The sequence below is a fragment of the Crotalus tigris genome, unplaced genomic scaffold, assembly GCF_016545835.1.
Source record: "Crotalus tigris isolate CLP2741 ecotype Arizona unplaced genomic scaffold, ASM1654583v1 scf7180000020227.388637, whole genome shotgun sequence".
Taxonomy (NCBI): domain Eukaryota; kingdom Metazoa; phylum Chordata; class Lepidosauria; order Squamata; family Viperidae; genus Crotalus; species Crotalus tigris.
The window spans coordinates 293,351-315,660 of NW_024097917.1; the positions used below are offsets into that span (position 1 = coordinate 293,351).

Sequence of the window (22,310 nt, forward strand, 5' to 3'; positions counted from 1 at the left end):
TGCACAATATAATCACTATGGGAAGAAGACAATGTAAATATAATTACTATTATTTAGCTATTATGATTACTCATGTGTACTCAGCATAGAAAGAATAAATACATTTGATGCCTCCTGAATTAGTAAAAAAATTACTGCAATAAATGTGCTTTTAAAATTATGCCCTGTTATGTTTTCTGCTCCTATTACTTTAATTTTAGCATGTAAAACAGCCAAAAGTATCCATAGTGACATGGTGCTAGGGGAGATATCTTTTCTTTATATAATGGGTGAGTAAACATTTTCAATCTAGAATTATTAGCAGCTGAGCTTCTTTGTAACCTCAAATAGTTTTTGAAATTGCAGTAATCTCAGCTTGTTTATTATTAAAGAGCTGTCTTTTTCCAAAGGTTCCAGTATGTTTCCTGTTTCATTTTAACTAGTGCATCAACAATCTAGGGTTTGAATCCCAATTTAATGCTATTATATTATTTAGTGGGCTGCTTTTTATTATTGTTCTGCTTCTGGTGACTGCCAGATGAAATGAATAGAGGAGTTTGGTTTGACTGTGCCTGTTAGTAAAACGTGATCAGAAGATCGTCAGTATCCCCATGCATCCAACTTTTAAAGAAGTTACAATGTGGCTACAGTTTTGCAGAAAATTTATGTATCCTTTTTTAATCACTGTGGCTATTTTACTGTAGGAAAGGCAGCGAAAGCGAAAACTGCATGAAAGAATACCTCGTGAAAATTCAGCCCAGTCTCTAGATGTTGAAATATAAGTTGACTGCAAAAGTAGATTTGTAACTCTCTGTAGTATTGCAGATATTTCTCCTGAAACATAGCAAAAACATGAATTAATCTTGTAATGGAAACCTACTGTTCTTTCCCTCACCTCTTCACATCCTCCTCCACACGTCTGTTTCCTACTGATAGCTTTTAATATACATCCCCTTAATGTCTTCCAACAGGAAGTAGACATTGAAAGAAGTTTGCCATCACGGGCATTTAAAAATCAGCCTGGGAGCCATTCCATCATTCCTGTGAGAAACCCAGAAGCAAAAGGTGGCAAAACATTTTTTGACAAGATGTCATCAGAAAATGCTCAGAACAACAAAGCTGAAGGTTAGCATCACTGCTTTTTGATCTGATTTCTTTGCTTGCCTACCATATACAGAACAAGAAAGACCGTAAAACATTATGTGGGGGATTTTTTTTTTTCCTTTACCAACAGAGATTCAAAGCAAAATAACGATGTTGATAATATGTGCAAGGAATTTCTGTAAAAATAGTATTAGATGCTCTAAAGTAAGAATTTGTTTGACATTGTGGTAATTCTGAAATGTAGATTTCACAGTGCAAAGGGGTTTTCGCAATAAAGCATGAGCAAGAAAAATAATTTGACATTGTTTTCTTTAAGATTGCTTTCCTTGCTTGACATAGAATATGTTAATTTCACAGCCAAAAATATTGCTTTTTTTAAAGCATTAATAATCATCTACTTTCAGGAAAACCAATGCTGTGAAATGGAAGCTATATTCAGTAAAATAATAAATTGAGGTTTCTAGCTTGGAAAGAGAGCAAAAAAAAAATCTATCTTCTTTTTTCAGATGATCACTTGAAAACATATTTAGCAATCTTAAAATTGAATAAGACAGAATGGTGTCATGTTTCAGGAAAACTATTATTCGGGGAACACTTTTATGTATTAACCTTAGGAATATGTTTAAATGTTGATACCTTGTAAGCTTCAAATGGCAGAGTTTTCAATACATTCCCAATTCCTAAAAGAAAACCAAAATATTTGATGAGACTGCAGTTAATAACTATCCCTTCCAAAGTTGTAAGATTGGGTTTTAAGGTAATTTAACTAAAAAAACAGTTTTATGTTTGTCAAAAGCTACCATTGCACACGAGGTTTCTCTTCAATTATAAATGTTGCATATATAATTACACAATGAATCCTCCTAAGCAAATGAAATGTACTTTTGGAATCAGATATAAAAATCAGAAAATTTAAATGCCTCATTAATTTAAAACAGTATATTAGACTGAATTAATTTTATGAGAATCAGTGTAGTAGAAACCTAGAGCAACCAGGTCAGGTTTCCATTCCCCACATAGCCAGTCTTATTGAGGGATGACCAAATCTAACCCACCATGTGGGGTTATTATAAGGATAAGTGGGAAGTGAAATAATTCTGTACACTGTTTTCAATAACTTTAATTATTAAATATATACAATAGTTATTAAACATCTTCATAAGTTAAATACATTGGTGTATTATAAGGCTTCTGTATAAATTTATGCTACTTAAATCTCATTAACTTGATTGGAATTATGCAATATGTAACAGGGTAATATATGCACTTCAGGAAAAAGGAAACAAGTTGGACTCAAGTCACTGGAGGTTATTAATTTGTTTCCTCTAATCGACTGTGTATGCTCCAGTGTATGGCTGAAGATTGCATATAATAATAATAATAATAATAATAATAATAATAATAATAATAATAATAATAATACAGAACTAAAAGCAATGGATAGGCAGACCAGAAAAATAATGACAATGAATCATGCCCTTCATCCACGCAGTGACATTGATAGACTTTATCTACCAAGGCAAATAGGTGGGCGTGGAATGCTACAAGTACATCAGATGGTTGAAGAAGAAAAAATGGCTTTGGAAGAATATCTGAAGAACAATGATGAAGATGCACTGAAATTAGTATATCAGGAAGGCTTACTAACTACTGGAGAGACCAAACTGGCCTACAAGAAAGACCAAATGAAGAACAGAATAGAGGCATGGGAAGACAAAGCACTACATGGCCAATACATGAAAAAAATAGCTGGGAAAGCAGATAATAATAAAACCTGGCAATGGCTAAGAGCAGGAAAATTGAAGAAAGAGACCGAGGGACTAATTCTGGCTGCACAAGACCAAGCCTTAAGGACAAATGCATACAAAGTCAAAATTGAGAAGACAGCAACAGACAGTAAGTGCCGCCTATGCAAAGAAGCTGAAGAAACAGTGGACCACTTGGTAAGCTGTTGCAAGAAAATTGCACAGACTGATTACAAGCAGCGGCATGACAAAGTAGCAACAATGGTGCATTGGAAGATCTGCAAAAAATATCATTTGCCTGTAAGCAAAAACTGGTGGGATCATAAAATAGAGAAAGTCATAGAAAATGATAAAATTAAACTGCTCTGGGACTTCAGAATTCAAACAGACAAGCACCTGCAACATAACACCCCAGACTTAACAATTGTCGATAAGAAAGACAAAAAAGTCTGGATAGTGGATGTGGCAGTGCCTGGAGATAGCAGAATAGAAGAGAAAGAACTGGAGAAGATAACAAAATACAAAGACCTACAAATAGAAATAGAAAGACTGTGGCAAAAGCAAGCAAGGGTAGTACCAATAGTAATAGGCTCCTTGGGTGCAATCCCAAAACAACTGGAGCACCACTTGAACACCATTGGCATTGACAAATTCGCTATTAGTCAATTGCAAAAGGCGGCCTTACTAGGAACTGCTTCCATCCTGCGACGATACCTGTAATACCATCAAACATCCACATCTGCCTATCCCAGGTCCTGGGTAAGGACTCGATAGGTAGACAAAATGCCAAATCCAGTCTGAACATCTGGCTGACTGTGCGATGATCCACCATAATAATAATAATAATAATAATGATAGGCTCCTTGGGTGCAATCCCAAAACAACTGGAGCACCATTTGAACACCATTGGCATTGACAAATTCGCTATTAGTCAATTGCAAAAGGCAGCCTTACTAAGAACTGCTTCCATCCTGTGACGATATCAGTAATACCATCAAACATCCACATCTGCCTATCCCAGGTCCTGGGTAAGGACTCGATAGATAGACAAAATGCCAAATCCAGTCTGAACATCTGGCTGACTGTGTGATGATCCATAATAATAATAATGATAATAATGTTGAAAGTGATCTTGGAGGTCATCTAGTCCAACCCCCTGCTCAGGGAGGAAACCCTGCACCATTTCAGACAAATGGCTGTCCAGTCTCTTCTTAAAAACTTCCAGTGTTGGAGCATTCACAGCTTCTGGAGGTTCCAGTTATTAATTGTTCTAACTGTAAGGAACTTTCTCCTTAGTTCTAGGTTGCTTCTCTCTTTGGTTAGTTTGAATCCGTTGCTTCTTGTCCTGCCTTCAGGTGCTTTGGAGAATAGTTTGATTCCCTCTTCTTTGTGGCAGCCCCTGAGATATTGGAATGCTGCTATCATGTCCCCCCTCATTCTTCTCTTCATTAAACTAGACATACCCAATTTCAGCAACCGTTTCTTATGTGTTTTAGCCTCCAGTTCCCTCTTCTCTGTACTCTTTCTAGAGACTCAACATCTTTTTTACATCGCAGTGACCAAAACTGGATGCAGTATTCCAAGTGTGGCCTTACCAGGGCATTGTAAAGTGGTATTAATACTTCATGTGATCTTGATTCTATCCCTCTGTTAATGCAGCCTAGTACTGTGTTGGCTTTTTTGGCAGCTGCAGCACACTGCTGGCTCATATTTAAGTGATTGTCTACTAGGACTTCAAGATCCTTCTCACTATTGAGCAAGGTACCACCTATACTATACCTGTGCATTTGGTTTTTCTTGCCTAAATGTAGAACCTTACTTTTTTCACCACTGAATTTCATTTTGTTAGATAGTGCCCAATGTTCAAGTCTGTCAAGATCCTTCTGTATCTTAAGCCTGTCTACTGGAGTTGGCTATTCCTGCCAGCTTGGTGTTGTCTGCAAATTTGATGAGTTCCCCATCTATCCCCTCATCCAAATCATTGATGAAGATGTTGAAGAGCACTGGTCCCAGAACAGAGCTCTGGGGCACCCCACTACACATTTCCCTCCATGTAGATGCAGTTCCATTGAGGACCGCAAGCTGAGTATGGCCGGTCAGCCAGCTACGGATTCATCTGGTGGTGATGCTGTCTTACCCACATTTTTCTATGTTGTCAAGTAGTAGGTTGTTATCTACTTTATCAAATGCCTTACTGAAGTCCAAGTAAATTATATCCCACAGCATTCCTCTGGTCCACTAATTTTATCACCTGGTCAAAGAATACAATAAGATTTGTCTGGCATGATATGTTTTTGACAAACCCATGTTGGCTTTTGGTAATGACTTTGTTTGCTTCTAGGTGTTCACTGATTCATTGCTTGATTATCTTTTCCAGAATCTTCCCAGGTATTGAGGTCAGGCTGATAGGTCTGTAATTTCCTGGGTCCATTTTTTCCTTTTTTGAAGATGGGAACTACATCAGTTCTTTTCCAGTCCAGTCTTGTAGTTCCCCAGTGCTCCAGAATCTTTGAAAGATATAGTTCAGTGGTTCTGAGATCACATCTGCCAGTTCCATTTGGTCCTGGTGATTTGAACTCATCTAGGGTGGACAAGTGCTCATTTACCATTTTCTTTCCTATCTTAATTTGTGTTTCTAATATGTTTTTTATGTTTTTGATAGAATGGACTGTTTTTTCCCTTTGTGTAAATACAGATGCAAAAAACGAGTTGAGTAGTTCTGTTTTCTCCCTGTTGCTTGTCACCTTGCCATTTTCTCCCACTAATGGACCAATCATTTCCTTAACTTTTTTCTTGTTTTTTACATGTTGAAAGAAGCATTTTTGTTATTTTTTACTTTTATTGCAAGCCTTAGTTCATTTTGAGCCTTAGCTTTCCTCACTTCATCTTTGCAGACTTGGGCTATTTGCTGATATTCTGCCTTAATTATGTACCCCTCTTTCCACTTATTATACTTGTCCTTTTTGTGTTTCAATTTATCAGAGAGTTCTTTATGCAGCCATGCTGGTTTCTTTTGAGAGCTATTATTTTTCTTCTTTGTTGGTATTGTGCTAGACTGGGCTTTTATAATCTCACTTTTCAAAATTTCCCAAGCTTCTTGAATTGTTTTCCCTTGAGAATTCTCATCCATGGAATCCTGGCCACATTATCTGGGACTTCTTTAGGCCTATGTATTCTCTGATGAAGTGAGTAGAATGATTTATGCCATTACCATAGTGGATTAGAGCCATGCACATTCTTGGCTTCTATGTGAGGCTGGAAGGAGGGAAGGCATGATGACCAGATTCAGAAGATTGTCAATCCCCCACCTCAGAAGCATGATCATAGCAGCCTTGGAAAGGTTCTGATGTGATTCCTCTTTATGAGACCATCTCTGGATCTGAACAACTATTTTCAGTTTCAAACCTACCTTTTTAGTAAAAGGTTGCTCAGACTATGGGGTATACTATAGAATATTCTAGAAGTAGGGGACATGTGGAACCGATCTAAGAAAAATGGATAAAGGGGACAGTTATTTTCAAATATTATTTTTGATAAAAGTGCTTATGAATAAATTGAAATTAGACAAAAAGACCAGATCTTTGTGGGAATGCTTTTTCTTTATTATTAAAGAATGCAGACAATTGATGACTCTACAAAATAAAAGATAAAGGCAATATGAGTTAGGCTGTGATGCTGCTCATTGCTATGGAGACATGGATTGTGATGTGGATTGAAACTACAGAGTGCCATTAGAGAAGAAAGTGTTAAACGTACAGGAAGATAAAAGACAAAAGAGGGAACCCTGTCTTTTTTCCTGTCCTGTAGATATTTTCCTTTAGGGATTATAACATTATAATGACAACTGGAAAAGCAGTGAGAATAGAGAAGAAGAGGGGATTGCTAAAGCAGCCTGCAGAGAAAACAATTACTCTGTATTTGTCTCAGAAAATGATTCAGGAATTGGGAAATAGCAGAATCACTTGATACCAAACTGACAATTTTTGAAAAAGAATGATGAAAGATGTGTAAAGGTGAAAAAAAAAAGTTAAGAGAATGGCAAGCAAATGGCTGGAGAGGTAAACAAGTTAATGAAAACATGGAAATGTTAGTAAGACAGAAGTTAGAGATAGAGAACTGGTACAAGAACTAGAAAATCTAACTTTATTGGGTGAAAGAAGGAATTTTGCTTGAGACTTAGAGCATCCCAGTGAATTCTGATGAAAATATCAGAGAAAACATTGTTAAAGCCCTGGCATTTTTTTTAAATGGGAAAAAGAAGATACTGAGGAAGAAATTGATAATGTTTATAGACTAAATTCTAGATTTTCTACCACAAGAAATGTTCCAAAGAATGCTTTGGTGTACTTTATCAGGAAGAAGGTAAGGGATCAAGTTTCACAGGAATATTTTGTTACATGATTGAAGATTGACAATACAAATATAATTGTTTTAAAGAAATATATGTTAGATTTTGCATAAGAGAAAAAAGGGATTGACTATTGTACTAACAAACAGTATAATTAATCAAAATAGTGGCATTCTGTAATTATTGCATGAACTGCAATATAAGAGAGACAAACAGTAAGAATTTGTAATATACAATGAGCCCCTTTAGAATAATGATCAATGAACAAAGAGCAGTATATGATTAATGTGCAACTGCTTGCAAAGCAATTTTTTTTTCAGTAATTTTCACTGATGCACCAAAAAGAACTGGAAACACATTTGTCACCAACTCAATTCTTACTAAACTTAGGAGATACAGAGTTTTTGCTATTGCAGTAGCATCATCTGGAATTGCAGCAACATTGATGCCTAGTGGTACAACAACATATTCAAGATTTAAAATATCTCTCAAAGTGATTGAAAATAATCTTTATAACATCTATTAAAAACCTCAAGTTCTGCAAATTTTCTTCAACATGCCAAGATTATTATCTGTGATGAAAGTCCCATGATTAGGAGGGAGAGCTTTGAAGCCACAGATTAGATTCTTCAAAATATCATCAGTGTTACCTAGTATGAGAAATGAAATGTCTGCAAGAAAACAACCAAGCTCAGAGAGCACCAGGGACCTCTCATATTAGTTTGCATTATTTTTTTATTTTCTCTTTAAAATCTTAATAAAACTATATGGACACACACACATACACATGTATGGACCATTATTTATTCTATTATATAAATACAAAGGTAGGAGGAGTAAATTCAAAACCTACATGGGATTAATGTGTTATGTGTCCCTGAGAAGGAGACACATAAGTGGTTAGAAGGCATTATTGCAGGCTGACTCTGCCCATTGCCAGGAGTTCAATCCTGACCAGCTCAAGGTTGACTCAACCTTCCATTTTTGTGAGGTCAGTAAAATGAGGACCCAAATTGTTGGGGACAATATGCTGACATTGTAAACCGCTCAGAGAATGCTATAAAGCACTATGGAGTGGTATATAAGTGCTATTACTATTGCTCTTCATAGAATACTGAACAAAAGAGTATAGGAGATAGTGATCAAAATTTGGAAGTGTGGCTTTATAGTGGGCAAGGGATATGCAAATCAAATTTTTATTTTTCAACCTGTCATTAGAAAAGTGTCAAAAATTATTGTACATAAGTTGAGATACACACACACATACTATATATATGAAAACATACTGTATATTATCTTGAATAGGCTTGAATTATAGAGTTGAAGGTTGGCTGCTAAATATGATAACAGTAATATATGATAGAAATAAAATGTGTACAGGACTAAATGAAGGGCTTTGTAAATAGTTGAGTATAGACCAGAATGTAAAACAAGGATGTGAAATGTCCTGGATGTTTTATAAATATATAAAGAATATTTGTGGTGGTCTTAGAACTGTGTTGGTTGGAGATGTGCATGTTTATACAAATGATACTGTGTCAGTAATTGGGAAGCTGAATGATTTCCAGCAAATAGATTGTATAATGTAATAAAAAGTATAGTTCTGAACACAATTGGATCAATGCATGACTGTATCACGTTTTTGTCTGACAGGAAAATGATTACAAATTATACTTAATTTACAAAATCTAGAGCAAATAGATGAATGTTGATAGAATGTTTACCCAAAAAATGGAAAAATGAATAGAGAAAGTTTAAAACATGCACCTGTTGACAGAAAAAGTAATGGGTATGTTGGAATGAATGAAAGTTTAAGAAGCAGAAGTAGCTGCATATACACGTCTGCTTTTTCTCCTTTGTTATATGGAAATGAGAGTTGTTTATGTCAGGAGAAACATAGAAACAAGTTGGTTATTATGAGAGTGGGATACTAAAGATGTTTTATGTGGTAAAATAAGAAATAGTAAGGTTAAGAAATGGTGATAGAGCCCAGGAATGAATGGGTCCTGAAGGAATGTAGATTGAGTGCAAAATATTGTGGTGGTTGGTTCATAGCGAGAAGGAATGAAGATCAAATAATTGCATAAATATAGAAGGGTAAAGGGATTGGATCAAAAGAAGATGAAGCCCAAGATGAAGAACTTATATTTTTGTCAAAGAGAGAGAGAGAGAGAGAGAGAGAGAGAGAGAGAGAGAGAGAGAGAGGTGAGAAGTTTAAAAACTTTGAAGGAGATGCTAGAAAGACTGATTTGCAAAGGTAAAAAATGAATAAAGAGGTGTTCTGCATGATGCTGGCAGAATTAATTATTGCAACACTTCCTATTCCTTTTGTCATCCCTGGTTTACTGTTTCTTTTTCCTTTGCCATGCTTTTTATAAAATTAGCTGCCCCAAGAAGGAATAATGTGATGAGTATGTAATCTGTACATGCTGCACTGCAAAGAATGTTACAATTTACGGGTACGATGAGCTGTTTGACAGTTTTCATTTTCTGAGAGATCAATGGAAATTAAAAATGATGGGTGTTTTTTTCTTCCATCATCCCAGGTTGTACAGAGTTCACAAACAAAATCTAATAATTTGGGGGCCTGTTTATCTTGCATAATGACAGGAAGGCACCACGCTGTGTCTTTTAAGCATGGGTTTTGAACTGAAAGAAAAGCCGCATGGCATATGGCAGTTCCTCCAAATTAAATGATGTAGCTGCTCCCAGGTCATGGTGAATCAGTCAGGTAAAATGACTGCTGCATGCTGAACAGGCCACCCTAGGAAAAACAAAGGATCTTCTGAAGCTGTCAGGCATCTTGACCTTAAGCCGCTTCTATTCCTCATTCATTGTGACACTTCACAGTGGAGCTTGGAACCGGCACAGCAGTTCCTTATCAGGCAACCCAGTTTGCTTCATGCTTTTTTGCCAGACAGCTGGTCAAGGTTGATGGCCTGGAGACAAGAAGATGACTCAGTCGGCAGTTAAGCCGAGAGAAACCATCTATGAACAACTTAGTACTTTAACTAGAAATTGCATACAAATGTGTATTTTTAAGCAGGCAGGTTCTATTATCGTGCTGAGAAGTAACTTCAGAAAGAGATGGTTTTCTGTAGATAAGCAGCAGGAGAGAGGGGCACACTTGATTTCTCACACTTATGATTTTTACCTGTCTCTCATTGCTTACCTCTATTACCTCCTTGGCAATAGATTCATTCATTCAATCAATCAATCAATCAATCAATCAATCAATCAATCAATCTGTATAGTCATCCATCTCACATATGTGACTCTGGGCAGCTCACTATAGTTAAAAACAACAAGAACAATAAACAATATAAATAGAAACAGCAAACACACGACCATACTTAAACCCTTATAAAAACTCAATACAAAACACCCAGCGGGTGAATGTTGTACAAACAATATACCCCATTTAGTATAACTGTTGAAAAGGCTCAGCGCTACTGCTGGACTTCCAAACACAGCAGCAGAGAGCCATGTCTTCAGATCCTTCCTAAAGGCCAGAAGGGTAAGAACCAATCTAATCAAATTGTAACACTTGTTTTGTATGCCATTTTACCAGAATAACGAGTTGGAAGGGAACTTGGAGGTCTTCTAGTCCAACCCCCGATCAAACAGGAGACCTTATGCCATTTCAGAGAAGTGGCTGTCCAGTCTCTTCCTGAAAACCTCCAGTGATGGAGTACCCAAAATTTCTGATGGCAAGCTATTCCACTGGCTAATTGTTCTCACTGTTAGCAAATTTCTCCTTAGTTTTAGGTTGCTTCTCTCCTTGATTAGTTCCCATTCATTGTTCCTTGTCTTGCCTTCAGGTGCTTTGGAAAATAAGTTGACCTCCTCTTCTTTGTGGCAGCCCCTTAAATATTGGATCGCTGCTATCAAGTCACCCAGTGGTGGGATTCAAATATGTGAACAACCAGTTCTCTGTGTGGATGCCGCTTCCGGAAGTCCATTCTGGGCCTGGGCAACAAAAAATTAGCTACCGGTTCTGCTGAAATGGTGCGAACTGGATGAATCCCACCACTGAAGTCAACCCTACTCCTTCTTTTCACTACATTAGACAAGCCCAATTCCGGCAACCATCCTACAAATGTTTTAGCCTTAATCTTAATCTCTAGGAAAGGACAAAAGCATTTGGCATGGATTCTACTAACATGAAATATCACTTTTAAAATGTCACTTTGATTAGTTGGATTTTTATCTTGCCTCAACCAGTTTGATGAATGCTTTGGTTTATTATCACAAGCAGTCAATATGGGAGAAATCAATGTAGTTTCAGGCTAAAGACTAAACCAAGTTCATAAGCAACAGTAGAACCAAAATAAAATATTTGCAAAGTCTGAGCATTGTTAAATGACTAAGTGGACACATCCTGATAGTTTTCTGGAGTAACGATATAAAAATGGCTTGTCATTGCTGCCTTCTGAAATTTTTTGGTAACTTACCAGTCCAGCCTATCACTGTGGGATTCCCCAGAAGCCTTCTTTGTAAATTCTAGCCAGCATCAGCTTGCTTAGCTTTCTACCACAGATAAGGTTGGCCAGGTGCTGTCATTTTCTGACAGTAAATTATGATTGTCATGGAAAAGAGGAGGACAGGTAAATACCTCCAGGGTTTAGCCCCACTTTTAGCATCAAGAAACTATTGTATGTTAAATCTACACGAGAAGAAAAAATAAATTCCTTGCATAACTGGAAGGTATGATTGTGAGAAAAAGGCAATTTATTCTGCACTATAGTTGGGGAGAAAATGAAATGTGCTACAGATTTCAGTCTGAATAAATGGATGCAATACATTAAAATGGATGCAGGCATTATTTGGCAACAATAAGCAGAGTACAGCGCCACACATAATTTTGGGAAAGTTATTTTGAAAAAAAATTAGTTTTGGAAAGTCTGCACAAGAAATGTGGTTTTCAGCATAGTTACAAGGTTTTAGAGGGTGTATTTATTTGAAAAAGATAAAGATTAGTGAAAGATTTATATAAAAGTATAAATGCAATGTATGTATATAAAACTTTTATATACATATAAAAGTTTATATAGGAAAAATATAACCAAGACTAAATACAATTTTTCCAGCATTTTTTAAAGGTAGCGGGACTACAATAATATGGAAAATCCTATGACAATGACATAGACTGGATTTAGATACATCCAAGCCTACAACTAGAAAGTGAAAACCTGGAGTTGAGGACAGCATTCATTCATACTTGCCTCAGATTAGGTGATCTTTTCAGCATGTGTGAACTTCACTGCATCATATTTTAAAGGTTCGTGATAACAACAGAATGAGATTTAACCAAGCTTTTGATTTGGTCTGTTTATGCCCACAGACAGAATCTCCAGTGCAACCTTATTCTGTCATCCCCAAGAGAAAAGCTGTATTTTATAGTCCTTTTGCTAAATAAATCCATAGGAAGGTAGGTGGTTTGAGGAAAGGATAAATAGATTGCTGTCATAGAAGTAAAATCTTACATTTTGTGCATAAACCAAAATAGTACAACTCCTCAGTTGTATGAACAGATTTTTCAAGATTTCAGTGAAGGAAAATTAATGGTCTTGAGACATATGCTCTTAAGGAGAGCATTGCCTTGTTTTCCACAATTAAGATTCATAAGTCAGGATCCCGAATAGGTCCAGCAAATTCTCTCATATTATAATGATTAAGTTGTCTCACTAGCTCAGGAACAATGAAAATGTTTTAGCAAATGATTTCACATGATATAGCATAAGGGCTGAAATGCAATTTAATAACAGTTCATTTTTCTTCCCATAATATACCAAACTGGACAGTTAAATCATGTTGAGAATATTTTGACGATGTATATTACTCATATCCATTTCTGAAAGAGCTACTGTGTACCTATTGTCACTGGGCTGAATTTTTCTTCCAAATTTCCTTCTTTAGCTGTAATGAATCAAAATGTACTTGATTTCATTGATATGTTAGTCAGTTCATAGCTAAAAAAAAGAGTAAGTTATTGCATTTGCTCCTAAGTGTATAGGTGAATCTTTTGGTTGATGACTGGCTTAATGTTTGCAATAAATTAATAGTGATATATGACAAATTTTTCAGCCATAGTAGCAGCAGCCACAAAAGACCTACCTCCTACCTTAAACTTCTGCTAGAATGAACAAAGTTAGAGATAATCAAGAATCAGTGTTGTGTCTGAAACCTGTGATTCAAACAGCTAACTTTCCTTCTAAATGTAAGTATTTTTGAATAAGGTTCTAGTTCAGGATGTCAAACTCGCAACATCATGTGATGTGTCACAATGTATCACAACTTTTTTGCCATTGCTGGCAATGGGGTCGGCATGGTTTCGCTATGATGCATCCGGCCCATGGGCCGGCAATTTGACACCCCTGTTCTAGTTGGTGGATCTCATGGCCCTGATTAAAACAAGGTTGGATAGTCTGAACATTAACAGAAGTTCCAAATCTGGCATCTAGGTAAATTCTGGGAATTGCATATAGATTTGCAAATATCAAATTTCTCAATTTATGCATATTATTGGCAAGGCATATAGAAAATTTATGATGCAGGTTAATGCTATTAGCTTTATCAGCCGAGTTTGACTATATGGCTGTCCTAAAATATGTATGGAAGAAGAGTCAGAATGCAGGAAACAGTCACAATGCCTATAGAATTTTCTCTTCTAAATGTTTCAATTTTATGTTTATTTCTTTATTACTTAAGGTGTCAGAGTTCATCTCTACTAGAAGAATAGCAAAGCAAAGAGAGAAGACATTTTCTCTTTCCTATATAATATTAAACTTGTCATTGAACCATTGATATTGAAACTGGGTATTAAATCTGGGGAAAATTTAAAAAAGACAACTGGAGTCCAAAACAAGGAGACACTAAAACCATTTTTCTTTATCCTGATGCCTCTCAGATGCATTGGATGAGATGTCTATGGAGATTCTCAATCATCCAGGTCACAGATCAATCTTCCTTTGGTACATTAGATAAGATAATGTATCATCCCTAGCCAAAATGGGTATGCAGAGAGGAGCTAAACTGATTAAGCGAAGCGATGAATTGTGGTAGCAAATTATGCAAGCTGTAAAAATGGTATATTTGTCTTTCCAAAACTTGAGGTTGACCAATCAAATGGATTATATGTATGTTTGAGATAGATAATGATATCTTCATTTGTGGAATTAATTAAATAAGATGTGATTGCTTCCCTTGAGGGTCCTGAAAGAAATTGGAGAGATGCACCAACAAGAGTCTCTTCATGGCTAAAACTTATCTCAATACCTCTAACTGAACTGATCTCTAACCCCGTGTGCAAGAGTAGTATCTTCCTGGAGAACTGACTGCTGGAGGCTTTTCTAAATTAATTGGGAGCTTTGTAAAAATTTAACTCCACTTTAGAAAGAAAGTGGATACATGGGTGCACCCTGTCCTATTTTATTGATGCAGGAAGTTGGAGAATTCACATCTGTTAATCGCCATTTAAATAATCTAGCCAATGCAGAGGTTATAGTTATCTATAACAACGTGGGAAATGTGATTTAGTGTTCTGCTGCTGGAATAAGTTTCACGTCTTTCCCCATTTGAGAGTTAAATTGCTCTGTACCTATCAGTCAGCCCAAAACAATGTGGGCAAGTTATTTCCTGTTCCTGTTGCCAATCCCTATCCTGCCTCTCTTAGCCCTTTCTGTATACTGCCAGCCTCAGGGAAAGCATCCATCAGTCAGGCTCTGCAGTAAGTATGGGAAGCATCCCTCTGTGCTGTTTGTCTCACTCCCACACCATGACTCTAACTGGACAGCTCCCAAACTATTATAATAAATGAAATAAAGACATCAGGGCAGAAATAGCTCCAAAGGGCAGCAAGGCGGATCCTGTCCTGATTGTGCAACCAGCTAGGTCCTATAAAGTGGGAGAACTAAAACTATTGAGCGCTAGGTTAGAGGATTCTTTCCTCTTGTGAATAGGAGTGGTTGGGAGAGCAACTGAAAGGGAAGAATATGAACTCAAGTGAAAGAACTGAAAAAATGGCATATAAGCAGACAAAGTTTAACATCAATATCCTCAATCTTTTCTGGATAGTGCAATGAGGAAAAGCTGGGCTGGGAAACAGTAAGGCAAAGATACAGTTGAGAATACAGAATATGGAATTGGGGGAAACCCCTCACATTTCCTGCACAAACCACAGATGGAAGCCAATTCCATCTGGTGCCACTGGTTACACCCTTTCTAGACTGTGGCAACCTCCAGCAGGGAATCAAGGCCTTGCCACTTGTTGGATCCACCACCGCAATGCACTCTACATGGGGCTGACCTTGGAAACCACTCAAAAGCTTCATCTGGTCCAGAATACAACAGCATGATGGTGGACCCGTCTCAGCATGCTCAGATGACACCCCCAGTTTCATGAGCTGCACAGGTGTCCAGTGTGTTTTTCAATATGCTTCATTGGGCTGGTTATCACCTGTAAAGTTCTAAATGGCATAGGGGCATGGTTTCCATGGTTTCTACCTTGCTGCTAAGAGCTGTGGGTCAAATAGTGCCATCTTTGGGTGGAATGGGACAACTCACTGTGGTCATCTCACTGCTGCCAACTCACTGAGGGACAACCCACCGCGGGGCAATTCCACATGGGATAGTTCAATGCAATAAATGTTATCCCCCATTGTTTCTTCGGCATTATTTCCACTGACAAAAATGAAAATAATGTCAAAGAAACAGTGGCAGGTAACATTTATCGTGTTATCCTACATGGAATTGTCCACAGCAACTTGTTGTTTTCGCATAGCATGTTGTCTGTGGCGAGTTGTGCTGCAGCAAGTTGGCTGCCAGGAGATGGCCATGGTGAGATGGCTACAGCGGATTGGCCGTGGAGGACCTAGGAAGCATTCACTAGCTGTTGTTGAGAGAGAACTGTCCAACTGCCAAACTAAAAGCCATTAAGGAAGTTGGCTTTACATAAAGCAGTATGCATGAATGCATTCCAGCTCTGAAATATTGTTTAATAATCATAAACATTCATTTTTATTATCTTCCCGGTGCCTTGTGAATTAAGCTGGCTCAGATGTTCCTTTTTGTTTAAATGCTTCCTGGGAAAATCAGCTTACATTTTAGTTTAAGCTTCCCACTAAACTGTTCTCCTTTTTTGTGGAAATGAAATTTTTTAGAACTACTTGGCCATATTAAAATCTCACTAATGCTCATTAATTTCAGAATTGTGTATGAGAGAGAGGGAGAGACAGAGGCCGAGACTGATTCATGTTCTAGTATTAATACAGTTAATGATGCACATCAAAGGAATAAAATCCAACTTCTGATTGTACTACAGATGTAAATGAAGATTCATCCATAGAGTATCATTTTCATTTCTGGAACATGAGAGAACTACATGTTGCAGTGGAACTGATTTGGCCTTACTAGTCTTAAGCAGTGCAGTTGTGGCTTTTCATGACTAGAAATCTTTCAGGCAGTTTTAAAAGTAAATTGCAAATAGTTGCAAACATGGAAGGGACTTATTGGAAAATAAGAAACTGGGCAAAATTGAATTTGATTAGCTTGTCATTAATTTTGCAAGTTGTTCAAAGCCTGATCCTCTCCTGGGTGGCTGGGTGAGTGACTAGATGACTCCTAAATCCTCTTGCATCACTGCACCAGTGGGGAAATGTTACATTGACAGGACAATATAGTTTTGTACCAGTGTGAAGGCAGAAGACAGGGGAAACCTGGGGCTGAATTAATCTCAAAGACGGGACAGAAAATATTATAGACAAAACAATCTGTGAGAACAAAAATAAAGGCAGATAAACATCCTTTTTCTTAGATCCTTTACAGAATTCCCACCTCAGGATTTTTTTTTTTTTAATTTTTAGAAAAGATTCTCAGAGTATATTGTACGGTTCATCAGAAAAGGGATGAAAGGCTAGAATTTTCAGATGGTGGACAGAAAGGTCCGGCTGTTCTCTCTCATGAGTGGTAATAATGTCCAACATGATGGACTGTGCAGGAAGAGATCACAAAATCTCCTCCTGTACATCAGTGAATAAATGGGGGATGTAGGCTTTTTGATTGTCAGGCACACTGCTTTCCTGTTGACATGACTGACGATTCAATTACAACTTGTTTTGGTTTCCACGATAAACCAAAGTGTAGACCAGAAAATGCCCATACATTTCCAGTATACCTTTGTCCCAACAGAACATTGACTACTTGATGAGCATGTCCAAGTGTAGAAAGTGCATGAGGCAAACGGTCCTGATAATTGGCATTTCTTCACTGGAGCATTGAAGAATCCATTACATATCATCTTTCTCCATACTTGTTCATACTCCTACAGGCAAGGCAGGCCTAAGCAAGGTTGTTTTTCTCCCTGAACATCATGCACATCATATGAAAAGTCTACAGCAGCTAGAGCAGTGAGGAATCTTGCTGTTTTCCTGTCAGGCTGCCTCTGTGCATCTTCCGGAGTTCATGGCAGAGAATTATGAAATGGGTATACTTCTCCCCAGCATGGAAATCCATCAATGAGGTTCTCATTTTTCTTTCATTTCCCATGCAAATGCTCAATGAATGCTGTGGTTCTCACTTCTCTGATGCAACTCTATTTGCTTCAGAAGCTGATGCTATTGACAGACAATAAAGACAGACAATAAACAATTCCATCCTTTAACAAGGACTGGTAAACACTCCCCTCCCCAAGTTTTATATATGTCTTAAACTTTGGGAAGATTCCACTGCTGAAATCTTCAGATAACTAGCTGAAGCCACGTCATTCAACAATCTTTCCACTAGGGCAGCGGTTCTCAACCTATGGGTCGCGACCCCATTTGGGGTCGATCGACCATTTTTCAGGGGTCGCCAAAGGTGGCGATCCGCTATTTTTTGCGGCTCCGTGCACGCACGCCGCGCATGGGGCCGCCGCCGCACACACACACCGTGCATGGGGGCCGCCGCGCACGCGTGCCGCGCGTGGGGGCTGCCGCGCATGCGCGGAATGTTTGTGTGACGGGGGTCACCATCACACAAACGTTGAGAAGCACTGCACTAGGGGAAAGCAGAGCAGAGAAAGAGAAGATGGGAAGAAAGAGAGAATCTCTTTGTGGTCAATAGGATGAAAAATGCAGATTTAGCACTTATGAGGCTATAGCTGCAGCATTACTGATCCTCAGATATTCAGAAGTATGCACAAAATGCAAATGCAGAAGGAGAATGTATACAAAACCATTTTTTAAAGAGAAGATTCCTGGAAAGTGTGTAAATTAAAACAGCCCTCAAAAATATGAATTTTGAGAAAGTATGTAGTGGTGCAGTGGTTAGAATGCAGTATGGCAGGTTAAAACTCTGCCCACCATCTAGAGTTTGATTCTCACAGGCTCAAGGTTGACTCAGCCTTTCATCCTTCCAAGGTCGGTAAATTGAGGACCCAGATTGTTGAGGGCCATTGGCTGACTCTGTAAACCGCTTAGAGATGGCTGTAAAATCACTATGAAGTGGTATATAAGTCTTAAGTACTATTGTTATGTGCAACTGCTGGTGAATTTTCATACAGTATTTTGAATTTTCAGCCTTCATCATATACTTGGTGCTTCTGATATATAACTAATACAGAGACAGGATTTGTGTAATTGAAGGGTAGCAGCAAAGAATGTTGTGGGAGTGATTAAATTTTGCTTCTTGTGCTCCTGGCCTGGTATTGATTCAATGATGATTATGCAATGGGATAGTGACTGCCTCACATATCCTGTAGGATTGACCTGTAATTTAGACAATTTAAATGCTGTCAGTAACTGTTAATTAGTCATTACCACTGACTAATCTTGTTCCTCGTTAACCGGAATTATGGTTGGGGAAGATAATGCATTTTAGTACAGGAAATGAAACTAAAATAGGAACAACACATTCTCATCTAATAAAAACAAGAGATGGATGTTGTTAACTCTGCTCTTATAAAGGAAGTTAAGGCTAGGATTCAGGAGGAAAAAAACCCACCCTTAGCTATATAGAACCACAGCTTCTAGCAACCTTGAAATTATTTGAAGTATTAAAAGTAAAATAGAAGCAGTTAAGTAGAAGTAGCTTCTGATAGATCAGCACAATTTAAACAATGTGAATAATTGCATGCAGATGAGTTCACCTTGTACTTATATTGCTTTATAACAATGTCACCCCGAATTATTGCTCATTTATAGCACTTTATGTGTGCCAGAGGACTTGGATTCTTACACCTATTGAAGGAAATTTATTTCTGCAACATTTAACTCCATGCATTTCTTTTATCTGACAAGCATTTTAAGAATAGATATCAGCTGCAATGTTTTCTCCTTGACACATTTTTAAAATAAGAGTAGAATTTTTTAAAAATCATCTTGCCTGGTATATTATGTACACAATACATAGCCATGTACTTTTCAGATTATTTTCTTTTACAGTTTTGCAACTGATAGACTTATCCATTTACATTTGGCCAGTTTTATTCATTTATTGTACAATTATTGATGTATAAATCTCTAAGTATAAAAAAGGTAGAATGAAACTGGTTCTGGTTTAACACATCCAGAGCACAGATCTATGTCATTCATAGTATTATAGTTCTCACTCCATAAATATGTGAAAATATGTCATTGTCTTTTCATTTCAGACTTTAATTGCCTCAAGCAAAGGTGAGAGATGTAAACATATGTAACACATCTTTGATACTGTTTGGGTCAGGTACATTCATTGCTAAAGGTCATATTGTTTATAGTCATTGTTAGATTATGAATTCACAAAGAGTAAAACAAAGAACAACCTTCAAATGCTTCTACACTATTCTGAACAATCTTACAAAGAAATAGTCTCTGGATGATATATCTAATTGTGGCTATGGCCAAATAAATTAAAAACATAGTAGTTATTAGGAATCCTGGGTTCACAATCATTTTGTACAATAATAGATTTAGAAGGCAACTAAGTGATTCTCCTGGGCTTTGCAATGCTCTAAATTATCTGCTAAATCAATCATAATTTCAAAAACATCTATTCACATACAAACCCTAACTCTCTCCTGCAAGGTCTTACAACTTTGTAGATCATGCAGTGCTGTGTATGGAATCAGACTTAACAAGGGTTTGATTATGGACAGAGGCCACTCCTTGGGTAAATGAGGTGAGAATAATGGCAAGGAAATATGGGATATTCTGCTTTAGGAACCAGAACAGTAATTGTAAGAAAATATATTAGATAAGATGTCTTGATCTCTTGAGGAAAGGTAAATCTTGGTCAATCTTAGAGACAAGTTAATGCTCACAAAACTCTGCAACAGGAAATTAGAGGTTATGCAGGGAGCAAAATTCAAGGATAATTGTGTGAGTCAAAGGGTTCAAATGCCCATGGCTTTTTACCAGGAGAGATCTGGGTTGCCTAGGAAAGGAAACCAACTAGATATCTAGGGAGATTCTCATGTTGTTCCAAAATACAAATCCTTCCATTCCCCACCATCCAGTCAAAGCTGAAGAAGCTTCTTGGATGAGAAGCAAAATGTCTTCAAAGAAAAAAAACAAGAAAGTCTAGTTGCCTCTTGAAAAAGCACGTAGACTTCATAGCACACCTTATATGTATTTCATTACTGTGTTTTCTTTTATCTATTTTATCCTAGATTTAGATCCTGATCCATTTTATTTCGGTTTTGAGACTAATCAATTAATAAACTATCTACCCAGTCAGATGCATAGCACTCAATGGGCAAAAGGGGATAACTGCATAAAAAAATGCCTCAAGTGGCTTTTTTGTTCTCTTGTTGCATGTTTACAGAGAGAAGAGATTAAAGAGCTTTTTTTTGCACAAGGAGATTCCCCCTAGTTCAAAAGACTATAAGATTGTAGTTTCTCTCAAAGGAGAGGAAAAGTAATTGTTGTATTAGTTGCTATCTTGCCCATCTTTTTGCAAGGGAGGCCTCCCCCAATATTACTTTGCAATAAGATGTACCCCCAAGTGAAGCACATCTGCCATGGAACCCTTATATCAGGGGTGTCAAACTGCCAGGCCGTGGGCCGGTTTCATCATACCGGAGCCGTGCCCACCCCATTGCCAGCAACGGCGAAAAAGCTCCAATACGTTGCACGACGTCACGTGATGTCACAAGTTTGACATGTCTGCCTTAGATGTTTATTGAAGTAGGAATTTATAGGCTAATTGTATAAAATGTACATATTCTGTGCTTCTTGCTTACAGGCTTTATTTATTTATTAAATTTATATGATGTCCATCTCACTGTTACAGCAACTATGAGCAGTTACCAGATGGAGATTTTGCGATGACCCTTTTCTACTGGAGCTAGAAATAGTCTTTCTAATCACCCTGGAATCAGCCACTTCTTCCCAATGAAGGGATTTAGGTGAAAATTTGATCCTAAATCACATGATTGGCTAGCATGATTGGCTAGCTGTTTATCACATGGCAATGCCTCCCAATCAATTCCCTATAGTACCGTACAAATACAAAGGAATAACTAATGTATACCCTGTGAAATGAACGTTCCTTAAGAAGATTCTGCTTCTTTGATTGATTTAATAATATAAAAGCCATCCTGTAAGTTTTGACATGCTACTCCAAAGATCTCATGGGAGGTGCTCAGATACTATTTCATTTTGGAAGTAAGTGTACTACTGTGTAATCCTGCTTCAGCTCTGATATAGTCAATTTACAGATCCTTCATGAGGTAGCTGTCTGGGTTATAAATTGGCAGTCAGCAAGCATTTCCAGATAATAGTAATTCTCTAGGAATAATTTCCTTAATCAATTGATGAAACTCATATCTCTCTTTATTTTAATCAGTGGATGAAACACATTACCAATTAGGTTCTGAGCACTTTGCAGTTTTCAGAGCAATATTCTTATTCTCAGAAATCTCCGGATACCTTTGAGGGGAATAAAATGTAATCAACTCTGCAACCTGGTGACATTAGTTGTTGTTTTTTTAAGGAAATGCAGATTTTTAATATCTCTTTCAATAAAACTGCTGATGACACTTCTTCATTTTATCAGACTTTGCTGGGAAGCATCAAAGTTGAGTCTGCCCAAGTTTCCTTAGCCACAAGGGCAGAGGGGAAATCTCACTTCTTGCCCTGCTGTCCTTGATTACTAAGGGCACAATTTGAAAAAAATAA

The 22,310-nt window shown here is 37.4% G+C and overlaps 1 protein-coding gene across 1 annotated transcript in view; it reads left to right on the forward strand.

The window, feature by feature from the left end:
• The first annotated feature begins 1,005 nt into the window (after positions 1–1,005).
• LOC120318466 (xin actin-binding repeat-containing protein 2-like) overlaps positions 1,006–22,310 on the forward strand; it is an 83,237-nt gene continuing 61,932 nt past the window's right edge. The window contains exon 1 of the mRNA XM_039366114.1: positions 1,006–1,104. Coding sequence (XP_039222048.1) covers positions 1,068–1,104 — 37 coding nt within the window. The 5' untranslated portion in view covers positions 1,006–1,067. The remainder of the gene's footprint in view (positions 1,105–22,310) is intronic.